The sequence below is a fragment of the Corticium candelabrum genome, chromosome 17 (genome assembly GCF_963422355.1).
Source record: "Corticium candelabrum chromosome 17, ooCorCand1.1, whole genome shotgun sequence".
Lineage (NCBI taxonomy): Eukaryota > Metazoa > Porifera > Homoscleromorpha > Homosclerophorida > Plakinidae > Corticium > Corticium candelabrum.
This window is the reverse complement of record NC_085101.1, coordinates 4,576,361-4,593,549: the sequence shown is the minus strand read 5'-3', so window position 1 is coordinate 4,593,549 and position 17,189 is coordinate 4,576,361. Positions and strand designations below refer to the sequence as shown.

Here is a 17,189-nt window from a genome sequence, read left to right as displayed (position 1 = left end):
TCCAACGCGTTGAAAAGCGGCACAGGTGTCCGCACTACGACCATCATTGTGTGTGTGTGTGCTGCTATCGTGCGTGAGGTGACGGTGCGCTGCGAAATCATGCGATTCGGACGACGCAGGGCAATCGAATACGTAGGAACCGAAGGCTTTATTGATACACCGAAGAAAGGACATTACAGAGTGAAAGTTCGTCTGCTCGATGATACGGAGCTCAGCCATGATTTCTCGGTGAGTCTAGATCTTGTAGTGAAGGTAGAGAGCATGATGGCGTGCGTTGGGAGTTTCTATTGATATCCGCTGTCGGGGTGGGGAAGAAGCGGATTTAGTGATACAGCAGTGTCATCAAATGCCGCCGTCGTTTGACAGAGCTATCCAGTCGGATGTCAGTCGAGCACACTTTCTTGTCACCTTGATTTTAAGGTGTGCGAAGTAACGGAGAGTCTGTCGAGGAATGATGTGGAAGGGAAGATGTGTAAACTGGCATCTGGTGGCTGCGGTCTTCGCAGTGCTTCGCGATTCTTTTCAGGATACGGTTGGCTTAGTGTTCGTGCGAGTTCGAAATGCGAGCAGAACGCATTGTCGTTTGTGGTGAAAGGATGTCGCACGTCGATGTTATCAGCATGCTGTTTGAGCCCGCACGTGTGTCCGGTCGTTTACACCTTGAACCTTGTTGTTTTCGATGCGTAGAGGAAGACGAAGGGTCAGGTGGTGATGGACCACGTCTTCTGGACGCTCGATTTGGACGAGAGGGACTACTTCGGGCTGTCGTTTCAGAACGAGCAGGAAGAGAAGGTGCGTGCATGTCTCGATTTGTGTAATGCGGTCTGCATTGCATGACTGGGAAACCGCCGCGATCCAATTTGTAGCCGGATTGCTGAGCGTCAAGAGAAGCCTTAATTTACGCATGATGCATGATATTGAAGACGCGGATTTTGGCCTTTGGGCTGCATCAGGTAGCCAGCAGGTGCACCTGCTCACACCCGGTGTACTGTCGTGGGATGAAGATGATAGCGCGTGGGCGTTTTGTCTGGAAAAACGTAGTTTGACGCTTTGCTTTCTCTTCTTCTTACTAGCAATGGTTGGATCCGACAAAGACATTGAGGAAACAGCTGAATCGTTAGCCTATTTGTCGCATAATTACTGGAATGTTATTATTACAAATTAAATCTTCGTGTTTCTGTGTTAGGACCGCACTACTTGGAGTTCTGCGTCAAGTTCTACGTGCCCGATCCGGCCAAGCTGCGCGAAGAGTTGACGCGCTATTTATTTTTCCTGCAAGTCAAGCGCGATCTGCTAGTGGGCAAGTAAGTGTCACATTCCACTGAACATCCAGCTGCTTGTCATGATGGCAATCATGAGATTGTAACTCAATTTAATTAACAGTGGGCCTCAGACTCGGTACCGTGTAGGGCACAGTGGATAGCAATCTCATGATGGAATTATGTATTTTACACTGACTGTGTCACTGATGTGGTAATTTTGATCTTTAGGTTGGAGGCTCCACTCCGTATTTGCGCCGAGCTTTTTTCTCTTGCTGTTCAATGTAAGTTATGCGGGTTTTACAATTACACATTTTTGTGCATGTAACTATCAATTGTTGCATGTAGCTGAGTTGGGAGATTATGATCCTGCTGTTCACGATCCCGGATATGTTTCAGAGTTTCGGTTTCTGCCCAGTCAGGTAAGCACAGAGCAGCTAAGTATACAGAAATACTGCAACTAAACAACGGTAATATGCACTAAACTGCGCTTACTCGTGTGTGACGATTCATTCCTCTGACTTTTACAAATACAGTAGTCTAATGTCACATCCTCTGTTGGTACATGTCTAGTGAAGACCAGATGGCATGTGTATACAAGAAAGCTATCTAAGTTTGGGTTTGTTTGTTTAGTCAGTAGAATTGGAGGAGGAAATCGAGCAGGTGCATAAAACTACACTGATGTATGTTTCTTCTTACTGTCAAGTTGTACTCCATCTTGATGTCTGTTAATTAATTAATTAATGTGCAGAGGTCAGACTCCAGCTGCAGCGGAATTGAGCTTTCTCCACAAAGCCAAGTGGCTGGACATGTATGGAGTGGAATTGCACCCAGTCATGGTGATGATCAAATAGCAGCAATAATGATTATCTAAGTCATTTGATAATGTTTTGCTGCTATTGGCACTCAAGGGTATGGACAAGGTTTCTATGCAGCTTGGATTGACGCCAGTAGGAATTATTGTCTTGCAAAACAAAGTGAAAGTCGGATCATTCATGTGGTGAGTAAAACACAATGTGTTCTTCATCTGTAGCTTTTAGTGGAAGCATGTGTTACAACGTGGGTGTCCTTGCATGCATTAGTGAGTAGTGGGTAGCTCTATAAGCCTGGAATCCTTTCCTTCTCTTGCTTCAGAGGGTGAGCAATATGGTTTCTTTCTATCCTATCTGTGTCAAGATTGAATCTGAGGTGTGGGTGGTTAGCACAGATGTTTACTCGAGGTACCATGCACTATTTGATTGAGCTTTATTTAGTTGTCTGTTTTGATAGGGATTGATAGCATTGTTTTTATATGATTTCTTGTGTTTCAGGTCCAGGATCAGTAACATCAGTTTCAAGAGGAAGAGATTCACCGTCAGCGTTGAAGGCAGAACGGTAAGAAGCCGAATGATTGAATTTATCTATTGAGTAGGAATACCAGCTGTTGGTAAGGGAGCCCAGCCTGTCTGATAGTAGCGATGTCTGTCACTCAAAACAGAAATCTTTCTTATTGGATGGGAGGTTTGAGGCACTTTGTATTGTATACAAATTGAGAGTTTATTCAGGATCTGTCAACTTGTGTCCAAGAGCCTGTCTGTATATGGTATCAAGTAACAGGTATTCCTGTAATGTTTTTAACTTTAGTCCACACTGTTTGGATTGTGCACGAGGAAGGCTTCTTTTGTTTCCAACTGTGCCTGAAAACAGGAAGTCCTTGGGCACAGAAACTGCCGTGTGGAAAGACGCAATGACATTGGACCTGAGCAACCTTTTTTAGCATGAAGCGAGACTTTGCACACTGGATCATTTGTTACCTTGGCTGATCATGAGAACCATTGCTTGACAACAGACATGAGTATTGCTGGTACGTATCACGTGTAGATCGTCAATGAGGATCGACAATGAGGATCGACAGAGATGGCAAAGACTGTACACATCAGCGTGCAGATGTCGGTGTCCCAACAGAAAACTGGTCTTGCAGTGTAGTCTAAAAGTTGTTGTCCAGTATGGATAGAATCAACATAGATACAATAGTGTATTAAATTGCAAGATTGCGAAACTAATATTTAGTGTTTGTATCAGTAGGGTGGGTAGTAAACAAGAAACAAAAAATTATTTTGAAAAATAGATCTTTAATATTGGAAGGCTCTTAAGAGGGTATCTCTAATAGAAGTTATTAGTTGGACAGTTTGTGTAAAATTGTTTTCATTGTGCATTCTACGTTTTAGCCCGGTCAGCAGGATGCTGTGTTCGCCTTTCTGTTGCCGTCATCTCGAAGCTGTAAACAGTTGTGGAAGTCGACCGTCGAGCAGCACAGTTTCTTTCGTCTGATGGAAGCGACTGACAAAAAACCCAGACGGCTCAGCTTTCTTCGACGAGGCTCGAAGTACAGATTCAGGTAACACAATTTCATGTCTCACAGCTAGTGTATAAAACATAGAGACAGATATTTGATTTAGCGGTCGTACTCAATGGCAGACAGAGAAGGGTACTAAACGTCAACGACCGGAGCCGAAATTCCAACGGTTTGTATGCAGTGATTGTGATGCTTTGTCGTTGCTTGTATGTGTGTTGTGTAGGACTCCAAGTAGACGGTATGCTCGACGTTCGTTTAGTGGGCGTGGAACCGAGAGGCATAATGCGAATGCCGATCCTATGTTCATGAGAGCGACGTCGGTTCGTGTGCCACGCACGACAGACAGCGGTAGACCATTTGTTCAGATGAATTCGACGTCAGTGAGCCAACTCAGTCACGGGTAAGGAATTTGGTAAAAGGCTAAAAGCAGTTAGGGCTTGCTATATGACCGAAATTGTTGTGTGTAACCCAACTTACTAGGAAATGATTTTGCAATGGGTATTAAAGGAACATTTCGGCCACATGTGCTAGTAAATTGCGCCCAGCATACACATTTGATTGTTGGTTACCAACAATCAAATTGAGACATTTGATGCATTTGCAGAATGAGATATGCTTACGTATGCTTTTAACTGATTAAATTATAAAGTCTATCGGACGCGTTTGTAACTTTTCCGATCGGGGCTCCAACTTCTCGAATATCTACCATAGATCGCAGTTTGCAAAGCGTGCTGTTTGATTCAGTAGCTGAAACACTTATGCACTACTTACTCATACTTATCAAGCGGGCAACGCTTTCTAACGTGACTCTGAAGGGGGTTTTCTTGCCATCACGTGTAACATCACGTGACATCGACAGCAGTCGGTGAAGCTCGGTGGACGCCAAAACAGATCCGGACGTCGAAACAGATCCAGACGCCAATACCACTCGCCTCTTTATTGTAATAGTTGTGTTCATGTGCGACAGACCACGTATGAACAGCTGTTTTTACCACACACCGAAGGGGCCCCTGTCGTAAAAACTGAACTGTAGCTTTTCATTGCAGTTCTTGTCACTTCCATCAGTGCATGCAACCATTGGTTTTTGCTGCAAATGTACGTTAGCGCACGTCTCTGAAATGTTGCGTTAACGTAAATATCCGAAATGTCTCTTTAAGCATGGTAATCAAATGACTGTGTGGTAGTTGACGTCTTTCGGATTTCTTGATTTGTTATCTGGTTGCAACAAACACTTGGTCATTACATCAGGATGTTTTGCTGTGACTGTGCAGTTGTTACTGTTTAGTAGGACAATACTTTGTACACACGTATAACTGCAATAGAATCAATTTAGGCCAAACCAAAAATTGTCAAGTTTGGGTAACCCAACTGACCGTATTTCCAATAGGTTTTTTGCTGGCTGACATTTTTACGTTTTTGTAGCTGCCTTGCAGTGCTGTGTGGATGCGCCTGCTTTGCTGAAGTCAACTAGGCAAATACTTCTTCTGTGCCTGCAGTATGCATCACAGTAACTGGGGCTCCACTTTGTTTGGTAAACAGTAGAGCACTGAGAGCTGGACAGCCTACTGACGGAAGTGTGTGGGACGTCAAACGCCTACTATGTTGAACACGTGCAGAGTGTGTGCACAGCGTAGGCAAGAAACCGGTTTCAGGCGGCTTGGTCAGACAAGGTTCTAGTATACTTTCTATTTATACTATTAGAGTAATCGTTTGAGTTGGATGTTGCGTGCAGCACTTTGTTGTACGATGAATGCCATCTTGTCCTGTTCACTTGTGCCTTAAGCTTGAGCTGCCATAGCACAATGCACTACAGCTCACTCTACGGATTTTTGCTGTTTGATTGATTTAGGTCACACGATGAAATCGCATTAGTGTAACTGTATCATAGTACAGTACCGATGGACTTATGTCAGGAAAAAATTAAAGAATAAATAACCCGATCGACCGTATTTTTTTGGGAATGTTATCTGAAAGTGAAATTTTTCAGTGTGGTCTTCGTTATTATCACCCAAGGTTTTGGTGTTAACAAGTTAACATACTTGGTGTACTTACTGTGACTGACTAGATGGTCTCGTGAAGAAACACTATGTTTTATTTATTGTATTTGTGAGCTTGAAAACGATCGTTGTTGGCAGGATTGTTCCACTGTCACTGAATCAGAGGCGAGGCAATAATGTTTCAGCTGCCAGGACTGTTGCTGTTTCTCAAATGACTCATGGCGATGGTAACAAGACGGGTTCCTTGTGTAGTCTTCGTTTGTTTATGTATGCATTTTGTGTGTGTTCTGTTGTAGTACTCCCAATGAGATCTGCGTCGCACGACGAGCTCGAACGTGACATTCAGCGGCTTGGGCAGAGGTCGGTTGATCGATCCGCTTCCTACCAGTTTGATCACCAAGAGAGCAGAAGGTGTGTCAAGCATGCAATGTGTATTAGCGATTAGCTAATGAAATAGATGCATCAAGAGGCCGAGAGTAGGATTATTGTCGGTTTTGTGGAGTCATTTGATTTTGCTCGTCTGTGTTCCAGTCAGGCGTGTTAGTCTACTTTGATGGATGGGTGCCCTGTAAGTTAAGAGATAACACGTTGGATTCTTCTAAATCCAATATTGCCCAGTAGGCAAGATGTGGAACAATATGTTGTGTAGATAGGGCCATACCTTTTACTTACCTAATCGACTTAGTTCTTCTTTCATCCAACAATGCGGCAATGAGATAATGGAATTTGTCTATATATATATATATATGTATGTATTGCGTGCCTGAGATAGTCTGTCTGAGATAGTCGAACTCGGACGCCATACTCAGTGCCAACTACACTTGGAATAGAATGTAAGATAGTGAACTCGTGACGCAGTATTGTTTCCTTATGGTGTAGGCAAGCGTGTGGCACAAAACTGGTAGCGATTATCAATAGACAAGATGGCAGATGGGTAGCCAACCAGTCAGTCTGGATGTTGCGTGATGTTTTCCAAAAAATTTGTGTCAACATTGTGTCTTTGTTTGATTATTTGAGTGATGGACACTGACTGGTATGGGGTGGAGGGTTGGGATATTCATGGCTTGAGATTGCGATATCACGAGTGACGATTATAATGACATTGCTATCGATTTGATGTATTGGTTGTATTAGTGAATGGTCGGTAGCACTGTGAGTATCACGTTGTGGTTGCAAGTTGGCTGTGGTGTAGTCAAATCTTTTCCAAGGCAGGATGGTGAATACATGAGTGTATAGAATCATGGATAATGTGGACTCTGAGACCGAGACTAAAAAATTCCAAAAATAATTTAAATTAAGCCTCGGCTACATTGGGGAGGGGGGCCTTGCAGAATTGGGTATCGAATCTAATGGTGTGTAGGGTAGTTAGTAGGTTAGGCTGCTAGGGTAATGCACCACGTGTAGTGCAGTTGTCATTGTTGTGTGAACAACAGTACACGATAAGTTGCAATAACATTGAGTCATGAACGTATACACAAACGTATAGGTACGTTGCTGTGATGAGAGTATGTGTGGGTGCTAAGATGTGTGGCACTTGGGGTCAGGAGTTTGACAGTGAACTTGTGGACTAGGACTGTAGGGCTGTCTTGGTGCATACTAGAAATTCTTGAGTTGACGGTTTACACACAGGATGTGGGACAATAGCAGTTTCTTATTAAACTTTGTAGCTAATAATAATCTCCTCTCCTCTTCCAAATATGGGCAAAAATCATAACCTAGACACGTGAGACATTGCAACAACAGTCTTATTATTGACTGTTTGGTATGCATTTGATCTTTGTGCTGAATTTATTCATCAGTGGATGATTGAAACCACAGCTAATGGCCCATCACTCATGCTGCATTTCACTCACAAAAACAGTGGTATTAAACACAAGAGGTATTAACATGCCGACATCAAGCTCTTCTCTCACACTCCAGACTTCAACTTGTTTTGTCAGAGATAGAGAGTGATGTCACACCCACAGTAGTTCCAATGCCTTGGCAATTAATTGCATACACATTTGAGGCTGTTTTTGAACACATTTGCATTAGCAAAAATAAGTAAACACGACAGTTACGTTTGTTTAACTCGATGACTTGTTTGCCATCTATGATTCGCTAATATATTTACGAATAAGTTATGAGTGACTCCTAATGGAGAATATTTAGACAAGCATCAGTAAATGCGGATTTTACTAGTCGTAATTATAACTGCACATTGGCCACCAACAAGCACAGCTCAGGTGACGCCCGTTGTGTGGCTTACTCATCTGCACATACATTGCTAAGATACAAGTCATCACAGCTGAGTAATCCATGATGCAATTATTGTGGTCAATTAAGTTTCGATGAAGTGATGACGATGTGTATGAGAAGAACTTGACGAAGTGATCGAGCGGTCGATCTTGTGTGTCTTGCATTGCCAGTCAAGCCGTTTCTGCTATTTCTTGAGGATTGCCCGTGTTTGGTAGAAATGCCAAAATTTGTTATTACTAGAAAACTAATATTTGTTGATGTCATGAGTTTGGGGTTTCTTTCGAATTGCTCGTTTGTGTGTGCTAATCAACTCGTTAGGTTATGCATTACTGTCGTAGAACACACAGTCAGAACAAGCACGAAATGTATAATTGGGGAATCTGCAGTAAGACAGTTATGTACAGCATGTTGGTCATTAAAGTTAGAAAGATTTATGAATAGGCAAACACAAAGATGACACTTTGTTACATAGACAGAAGCAGTAAAGAACAAAAGAATGAATAATTGGATTGGTAAAGTGTGTGTGTGTGTGTGTGTGTGTGTGTGTGTGTGTGTGTGTGGGTGGGTGGGTGGGTGGGTGGGTGGGTGGGTGGGTGGGTGGGTGGGTGGGTGGGTGTTGTGTGTTGTGTTGTTGGAGCACTTGTGTGTGTCAACATATGTTCTCATGTAACACACACACACACACACACACACACACACACACACACACACACACACACACACACACACACAATTGATGTACAGATGCTGTTGCAAACGCATCGTGCACAAAGACAATGGAAGCAGCGTAATTATCCAACAGTTGTTAGATCTCATAGAGATACACACAGTCTTCTGCGTTTGCATTTGGGATCAGAAATTACATAACAATGCAAATGATCTTAGCTCCAACGCAATTGAATGTCAAATCATTGCAATTTGTTATTGTAGTATGGCATCTAATGTCATGTGATTGATACTGCAGTGGCACACGTGGAGGGTGTAAGGAATTCAGTTTGCATACGTGGTAGGAGTTATTACTAATCGGTTATAGTCACCTAATTCTATTCACACGACTGTATTGGACGACTACAGTCTCTCAACTCCACACTTTCCTAAGGTATTCCGAGATAATTAAGCTAGAAACTCATTGCCAACCAGTAAAGTGCAATAACTATTATTATATTAACACTGATTTTGATAACACGCCAATAATCGTTAATTCGTATTGTACATTGTATATCTAGCACGAGGTTAAGTACGAGGTTAAGTTAATCAGTTTGTAAGTGATTTGTGAGTGACAGTGGCAGTGCTATTGCTGCAAGCGCTGGAGGGTGTACAACCCTGTACTTACACCCAGAGCTGTGAACACAAATCCAAGCATCTAGACTATTGTTACGAAAAATCTGGTCACCACCTTATCTCACCTTCAATATAGAGTAGCCCATGATGACAACAAGTCAGTGACTATATTTTTTTGTCATTGCACTCACTCTGGTGTTACTCTACGTTCTCACGTAAGTTTACATTTTTTTCCAGCATATTGAACGAGAATTTCTCATCCAAGGATTGGAATTTGTGTCTAGCACTCAAAGAAGGGAATTTATTAGACGCTGTGGTTTAGGTAGCTCATATAGCAAACATGTGTTGTAGTTATTTTAGTTTATCAGTGTACATGTCGAGACATGAAGTTGAATAATGCCACGTGGTGCTTCCGTAGAGTTGACATGACTCGGGAAATGTATGTTTGTTAGCTTTATGGGCGAAACCTTGCTAAGCCGTTTGCAACACTTAGTCTCAAATTGACACTGTGGTGGTGGTTATCAGAATGAGCACGTATGTGAGAACACTAATTTTGGAGTGAGCAAACATGTGCTCTATTGTCATGCTGTGTGCTCTGTTGTCATGCTGTGTCAGTACGGCTATTGACATGAATATGAGTGTGAGTTTGATGGATATGGATTGTATGTGTAGCATTCCCACTGTTGTACGTGAGTGTTTGCTCGGTGAGAGTTATTGGATTGGATTAGGTGATAGACTATGAAGAAGTTTGGTGTATACATAACACTCATACTTTGTATGCTTTGTTAGTGCATGTACTGCAGAGTACATTGTGTATGGTTGTTAGTTATTATTATTTATTTATTTTGTTGGTTAGGCAGTATGGATCGTCGGTGTCCGTACGAAGTGGCTCAGCTGATCATCACATCATTCCAGCATTACGGTAAGATACTGTCGTGCTTTGTGCTGTCGCGTAGTGAATGAGTTTTCGATCAGGTCTGCTTCGAATCATAGTGCGTCTCGTGTGCACGGACTTTTGCCTGAGCCTGAGTTTCCGACTTGCGTGTCGACTGAAAACATTCCGACGGACGATGAACCACCACCCGCGTATACACCGTATCCTATTGTTACAACACCGGCGTCTAGTGGTTCTCTTAGACAGAATCCGTCGTATCTGGTGAACTGTCCTCCTGCTCCTCTAATACCAGCCCCGGCACCGCCAGTTCGTGGTCCTTCTCCGTGTGCACAAAACATGCAGAGGGTGAGAGGGGCGTCTCAACCAAGCGATGTTAGAGTTCACGATGTGTCGCAGAGCGTTGAAACGCTGACAGTTAGAATCAGTGAAGCACCATCTAGAGTGGAACAGACGTCTGAGACTGTTGAGCGTCCGCGACTGATTACAGAGAGTATGCAGAATCAGTCGGAGGAGGCAAGAGAGGAAACCGAACATCAGCAATTGCAACAGCAGCAGCAGCATCACCAGGTAGAGTCGGTGGTTAGTGGTCACAGACAAGAACGTGAGCAACAAGCACAAATGTCAGACGAAAGAACGGAACACAAGCATCAGCAGCAGCATGAGCACCAACACGAATCTCGTGAGATGAGTGAAAACACTTTGAGCCTACAGATAGAACAACAACAGCCAGACTCGTCATCGACTGCCATGGCTGTAGAAATCAGGCAATCGAGGCAGGCACCAAAAAGACCGACTGCTACAGATCAAACGAAAGAAAGAGAAGAAGGATCATCAGTCTCAAGACATACTAATGAATGCTTTGGTGCTTCAAACGAGCCAAACGTTAGAGCAGCAATGGTGGAACACCAACAAGACCGATTAGGTTTTTCCAACGAAGATAAAAATAGTGAAGACGAAGTCAGTAGTCATCGACTGCGTCTACGAAAATTGTTGCAACTAGAGGCTGTGGTGCAATCTCAAAGCGGTGACGAGGATTTACAGAACACTTCGAGAAACGAGGTATTGCCGGTTGTTATGATTGACGATGACCTGCCACCTCCGCCGTCACCCATTCACATGACGAGCAGCATGGAACATCTCCTTCTCAGTGCAGAGTAAGTGTGTGTGCTACGTGTCTTGACCAATGTCTGTGTCTAGTGCATGTGTAGTGGTCACTACAGTCTACTGTCTGTCTGCTCATTGATCCGTGTTTTGTGTAACAGTATGGAATCGGAGTTGTCCACACCAGGAATGCTGACGCCGGGTCTGTCTCCTATCCCGGTGAGAAGATCACCGATTCCATTGCGATTCGGACTCGAGGGGACTTCGAGTCGTACCAGTAGCGAATGGTCTCTTCCACCCTTACCCGACAACTACGGCCAGGTATGTATGCCATGGTTGATTATTGATGAGTTTTGTTGTTTTAACATGCAGTGTGTACTCTTCTCAGGAAATGATTAGTGAAACCTGGCTAGACATGGAGCTTCCTCCTCCACCCGACCACCTGCGTTCAAGATCTCGATCGCCACAATCTGATCAGGTAGTGTGTGTTGAGCGTTTGGTGGCATGAAACGTGACCATGAAGTCCATTTGCGGTCTAGCATGCACAAAGGGGCTGACGCCTTTTATGTTGATTTATATGCCAAGTGCTTCTATATTAATTTAGATATTCAATAGTAGTGTTGTGTTTTGTGGGAAGCCTGAGCGTTGCCACGATGGCTATGTTTGGCTCTGTGTGGCACGCACCTGTAGTAACAGCAACAGGAAGTCTTGCTTTCTGTTTAGGGTCAGTTACACACTTGAGCTGCTTGTTTCCGTCGATGATGTGTTGCTGCTAGTAGTGAAATCGCTTGTGTTGTTTATAGAGCAGAGGGATGTGGGAAAACATTCAACAACACGATGAGACAGAGAAGCCTGGTGCCAAGAATAGTTCTCTCCACGCGATGTCATCGTCGACCGGTCATAGTTTTGAGCCACCTTTGTCATCATCATCACCGCCATCTCGACCGCCTAGAGATGAAGAATTAGACAGTGAAGCCAGCAAAGGAACTACTCCCGTGGAAGTGTCTCGTTTGATGGCCAGGGTTCAAGGTTCGTTGTCGACGTCAATTAAGAGTGACCAAGATGATGATCGAGTTGCTCACCTGAATGAAATAGATAACAGCGAAGCAAAGCAGAATCCGTATTATGACATTGAGGTGGATATACCGGGAATAGAGAATGTTGTGTCACCGTTAAGCGAGCTGGATAGCTACGAGGCTAGTATGAAGATCATCCAGAGTGGGTATAGTAGCGATCGACAGGAGAGTTATCATCAGTTTTACGATCGTCGGGATACGAAGAGAGGCCTGCCTTTGGGTCATCGTTCCGATTCGCGACTTCAAAGTCGCCTGGATCGTGATGGAACTCTACAATCGTTCTATGTATCCGATGACAACCTGAGGAGCTCTCGACGACGCGATGATAGCCCGATGAGTACAGGGAGTCGAGAATTTCGATATGGAAAAAGGGAACGAGAACGATTGATGGAAGAAGCGGATCAGTTTGCGAACCGACTTCGAAGCTGGACTGCGTCACCACAAGTGCGACCGAGCCACCACAGTCGAAGGCCCCGACAGGCTGCACCCTCGCATAACGTTGTGGATCATCATAGACACTATGCGGCATCGCCGACGACTCCGAAGGCTCATAAGCCAGTACAAGCTTTCGTGCCACGATCGAACTCGTGTGACATGATCGAGTTGGGGTCACCACGACACAGCCGACTCGGATCCGATGGACCGATGAGTCCATGGGGTCGACGTGGCCGACGTGGATCGGATGGACCGAACAGTCCGACAGCTCGAGCCGAAGCGCTGGCCACACTGTCTACACTGCCGGGTGTGCAACACACGATATTGTAAATATATATCTGCAGTACAACTCAAGTTCATTGATGGTTGAAGTGTTGGATTGGGTGTTTGAGAGTCGAAGAGTTGAGACACATTAGGTAGGTTATACAGTTCTAGTTTCCTCTATTTTGTCTTGTCCGGTGATGCTCTATACGCAGAGGTCTATTATGGTACATTCCAAATAGCAGCATATTAGATCTTGCTATGATATGACTTGAGCAGATGCGGAGAAGTGAATTTGGACAATTTTGGATAATCGATTTGGGGCAATTTCAGTGAGTCTGAAAAGGTCATTAAATTTATTATCACGTGTTTGTGTCTCCTTGCGGTGGAATTTCAGTCATCAGGAAATGTTTAGACTTAGTCTAACTTTAACCTTGCTTTGTCGTTGTCATCATCGAGTGTAAGTGCGTGTTGGGATGTAAATGCTTAAAAATTGCATCTGACGGGGTTTGAGAAGGGATGCGGCGTTCGTTTGGCAGACGCGTTTGTTGTGACATCCCCTTTTCAGTGCTTCTCTGATTTCAGGAACTGCACTTTATTGTCTAAGGGTGACATATGTGCAGCATATGGACGATGATGAGCGGTTCCTTGGTTTAATTTGTGGGAGGTGAAATTTGTGCGGTATGCGAAAAACAGGGTATGCGTGTATGTAGTCGGTATGCTGCGATTGGTATGTACCGCCCCGTCTCGTTGCTCATGCGCGTCTTGCGGACACTGGTGCTCTCGTCTGTTGACTGAAAAAGACGTTGCGTCACCGAGAGACCGGTGGGCTGTTGTGTCTTGCTGCGTGTAGCAGACTGGTTGTGATAGTAAGGCAGCGTGAGCGTAGGTGTAAGCTTACGGTATGCTAAGGATAGCACAGACGCCTGTAGTAGACAGCGCATCCTTTGTGTCAGCTGTAGTATCCAATTTAGACCCGCAACCGTACTGGTCCAACGATATTGCATTGCCAAAGTGTGTAGGTCCTGCTATGTTAGTTGTGGCTTATTAAATTGGTAGTCCGTAATCCTCTTTGCCCAAGAAGTTTCGCTCCCGCCGAGCGACGTTAGTGAATTCTTAACTGCTCAAATCGAGTCATTCCCAGATGCTGGTTTGTGTTCATTTATTGGCAGTCGATTGCTGAAGCGCCGCGCGGTCGCGTAAGCTCGTCTCGAACCCGTCGGCGAAATTTGCATCGCGGAATCAAATTTCCGGGCAAATTACATGCGCCTGGCTGTTACTGGTCGACTATAAGAGAAGCGAACGAAGTGGTCATCGCAGCATTCCAGTTTGCCCACTTCTGGTTGGAGGTATGCACAGATTGAGCTACGGACTACTCGTGACGATGATGAGATCGTATGCACTTGTTTTTGCCATATGTGCTGCTTGTTTGGCGAGAACGTCGACGATACAAGTGCGTGACGCATTCCAGCATGCCCATCTCGACAACGAAATCGAGGAGCAGAAGCTGGAGCTGCAGCAGGAGCTGCTCATGCTGCTTGGAATCAACGAACCACCACAGCTCACCCACCATCATCATAACGTCGTTCCGGCTTACATGATGAACCTCTATAGTCGCTTCTCGGCGGATGTATCCGACCTGGACGACGAGTGGCCGGTACTGACGGCCGATAAGACGACTCTGAAAGCTACCAGCATCAGAGGATTCCTTGCACAACGAGGTTAGCGTCTCAGTTTGGTGCATACACCGTCGTGCACGTGTCTCTCGTTCTCTGTGTGTGTGTTTGTGTTGTGCTGCCATTTAGTGCATTGTACTCTCAACTTCCGTAGAGCGAGGAGGGTATTTATTCATGCGTCAAGTGAATGCTAAAGTCGATTGCGATATCGCATCTCTACAACACCTTAGGCTGTTTTATATTCACCCCAGAGGTTCATACGTGACACCAGTCTTGTGACCGTTCAAACTGCGCCTCGCGATTTCTATTGAAAAATTTCGTTTATTTAATACTGTGCATGCACCCCACGTGTAACCGTTCAGAGAACTCAAGCTCAGTTAGCGTTCCTTTAGTCTGAATAGTCATAATCTCGTTAGAGAATTGACACGAGTTAGCTTGCTAGATGAGAATCCGAGGAAAGATGATGAAAGTCACCATCCTAACCAAGTTTGTCATGAAGAGATCGCGCGGCCACCGCGAGAGCACTTCCTTCATATATAGCATGTGTTTTCTCCGTGCTGTAGCTCTGCTCGCCTGGGAAGCAGGACTGGTGCGGGCTAACGAGATTGCGGTTTAGTTTGGTGGATGAGTGGAAGTGGAAGTAAGGCAGGTGTGTCTGAGACGAGGGAGGGGACATACTTTTTAAATAGCTATAAAAGTGGTTGTCTCTGTGACGGTGTGTGAGGCCATCTAATTGAGCTGACATTGACTGTTCCGTCATCAATCAATCAAACCCATAGAACGTGTTTGTTCACTCAATTCGTAGCAATTGTATTATCTGATCTTTCATCGATTCTCCTAACGAGTGGGGGTAAACAGGGACACGTCTCGTCAACATGAATTAATAATGGATTTCTTAAAATGCAACTTGACAGTCTGTTCTCTAGGTCAGCACATGATGAGATCCTTATTGACGCAGAGGTTCACTTTTCTGTCTGCTAACATCAATCCGTCTGACGTCGTCTTGCAGGCGAAACTCACGATGCTATGGAAACCGTCCGAGGCAGCGAATCGCAATCTGGGAACCGAGTTTGTTGTATCCGTCTATCAGTACACGAGGGACGACGAGAAGGACGCAGAACTGACACAGAGGAGAACACTCTCACTGCAAGGCAGAAACCGTCCGCAATGGCTGCACTTCAATGTTCGACGAAAAGGCAAGAATAACATGATTGTAAGCAGAGGAGGTACTGTCAACTTTCTGGTTAAAGTCCACGCGGTGGGAAACGACACGAATCAGCTGAGTCCTCGAGATATCGGATTGAGCACGTACCACGTGAGCCAGAGAGAGCAGCCATTGTTGGTCGTGTACACCCACAGCAAGAGACGTCGATTCAGGAGACAGACTCACGAGAGGAGGGAGAGAATAGCCGATCTGGTGGCTCAACTGTCAGAGACAAGGAAACGTCGAGCATCCGCAGACGACGATTTCGGCTCACTGAATCAAACCCTGTTTGCTGGCTCGGCTCTGCCCAGTTCTTCATCATCTCCTGAATCGCTAATGTCGAAGCAACAGAAGAGAATATGCCACAGAAGAGAAATGAATGTAACATTTAGAGAGTTTGGTTGGAACTCATGGATCATAGCACCCAAGACGTACCAAGCATATGCTTGCCGCGGGGAATGCAAGTTTCCATTTTCTCATTCTGGCTCGGTCAACAAGACAAATCATGCCCACGTGCAGGCTCTTCTACATCACATGTATCCAGAGGACACACCGAGAGTCGTGTGCTCACCCTGGTCGTTCAATGACTTGATGATTCTTTACTACAAGGAAACTAATGAAGTCGTATACCAACGATATGATGACATGATTGTTACTGCATGTGGCTGTCGATAGCCATGGAGATGAATGGTATTGTAGACAGAGAGAAGTGTGACAGACCTCTGGGAACTGTACAGTTTCCATGCGGCCAGACAAATTGATAGTAATATACAGAGTCGGATGCTTTCGGGTTTGCTTTAATTAAAGTAGACGAGAACCAGAGACAGAGATAGTAGGCAGGCATATCATTATGTATTGTAGTGGGATATAACGAACCGATCTTTAGAGTCGGATTTTTTACTGTAAGACAAGCGTATGACCTACAATTTATTGCAATATACTGGCATATTTTCAATATAAGACGGTGTCAAAACCAAGTCTACATGGCAGCACGTCCACATTTTCGTACACCTCGACAAGCCAGCGTATACACTAGACGAGTCGGTCGATGACTGGACCGTCGACCATGCCGGTGATACCGGTTGAGAAGGAAGGAGGAAACGAGCTCGAGAGAAGAGTGGACCTCAAGCCAACGCCTCAGGCTGTTTGCCTTTAGACTGCATATTGACGATTCAGATGTAAATATGTGCAATTGTGGGCATTCAGGCGAGATGCAGGTGTCAATGTAATAAGTCTGTAACTTGTAACCGAATTTGGAGGCTATCAGCATTGCTATGTGTTCTATCATGCTGCCCAGAGGTGCACGTACCTCGTGTGGGCTCTTGAAATTCCGCGGTCTTGTTGACATGTTGATCAAGACGGACGTACGGGCAGCATCCGAACTCAGTGAACGGTGTGCTCGTGTGTATTTGTTATGATTGTATTGTGATA

At 44.7% G+C, this 17,189-nt stretch overlaps 2 protein-coding genes across 2 annotated transcripts; both read left to right on the top strand.

The window, feature by feature from the left end:
- Nucleotides 1–8: 8 nt before the first annotated feature.
- Nucleotides 9–13,247, top strand: LOC134193369 (tyrosine-protein phosphatase non-receptor type 21-like). The gene is made up of 20 exons (XM_062662202.1): nt 9–228; nt 688–792; nt 1,074–1,116; nt 1,187–1,304; nt 1,491–1,543; nt 1,608–1,681; nt 1,893–1,942; nt 2,011–2,098; nt 2,171–2,259; nt 2,570–2,633; nt 3,467–3,636; nt 3,698–3,763; nt 3,818–3,994; nt 5,730–5,818; nt 5,888–6,002; nt 9,967–10,032; nt 10,086–11,159; nt 11,268–11,427; nt 11,495–11,584; nt 11,910–13,247. Exons 1-20 carry the CDS (start codon nt 100–102, stop codon nt 12,945–12,947), a joined length of 3,858 nt encoding a protein of 1,285 aa, XP_062518186.1. The 5' UTR covers nt 9–99; the 3' UTR covers nt 12,948–13,247.
- A 175-nt stretch (nt 13,248–13,422) lies between these two features.
- Nucleotides 13,423–16,729, top strand: LOC134192954 (bone morphogenetic protein 7-like). Its single transcript, XM_062661710.1, has 2 exons — nt 13,423–14,599; nt 15,481–16,729. Exons 1-2 carry the CDS (start codon nt 14,230–14,232, stop codon nt 16,431–16,433), a joined length of 1,323 nt encoding a protein of 440 aa, XP_062517694.1. The 5' UTR covers nt 13,423–14,229; the 3' UTR covers nt 16,434–16,729.
- Nucleotides 16,730–17,189: the final 460 nt, after the last annotated feature.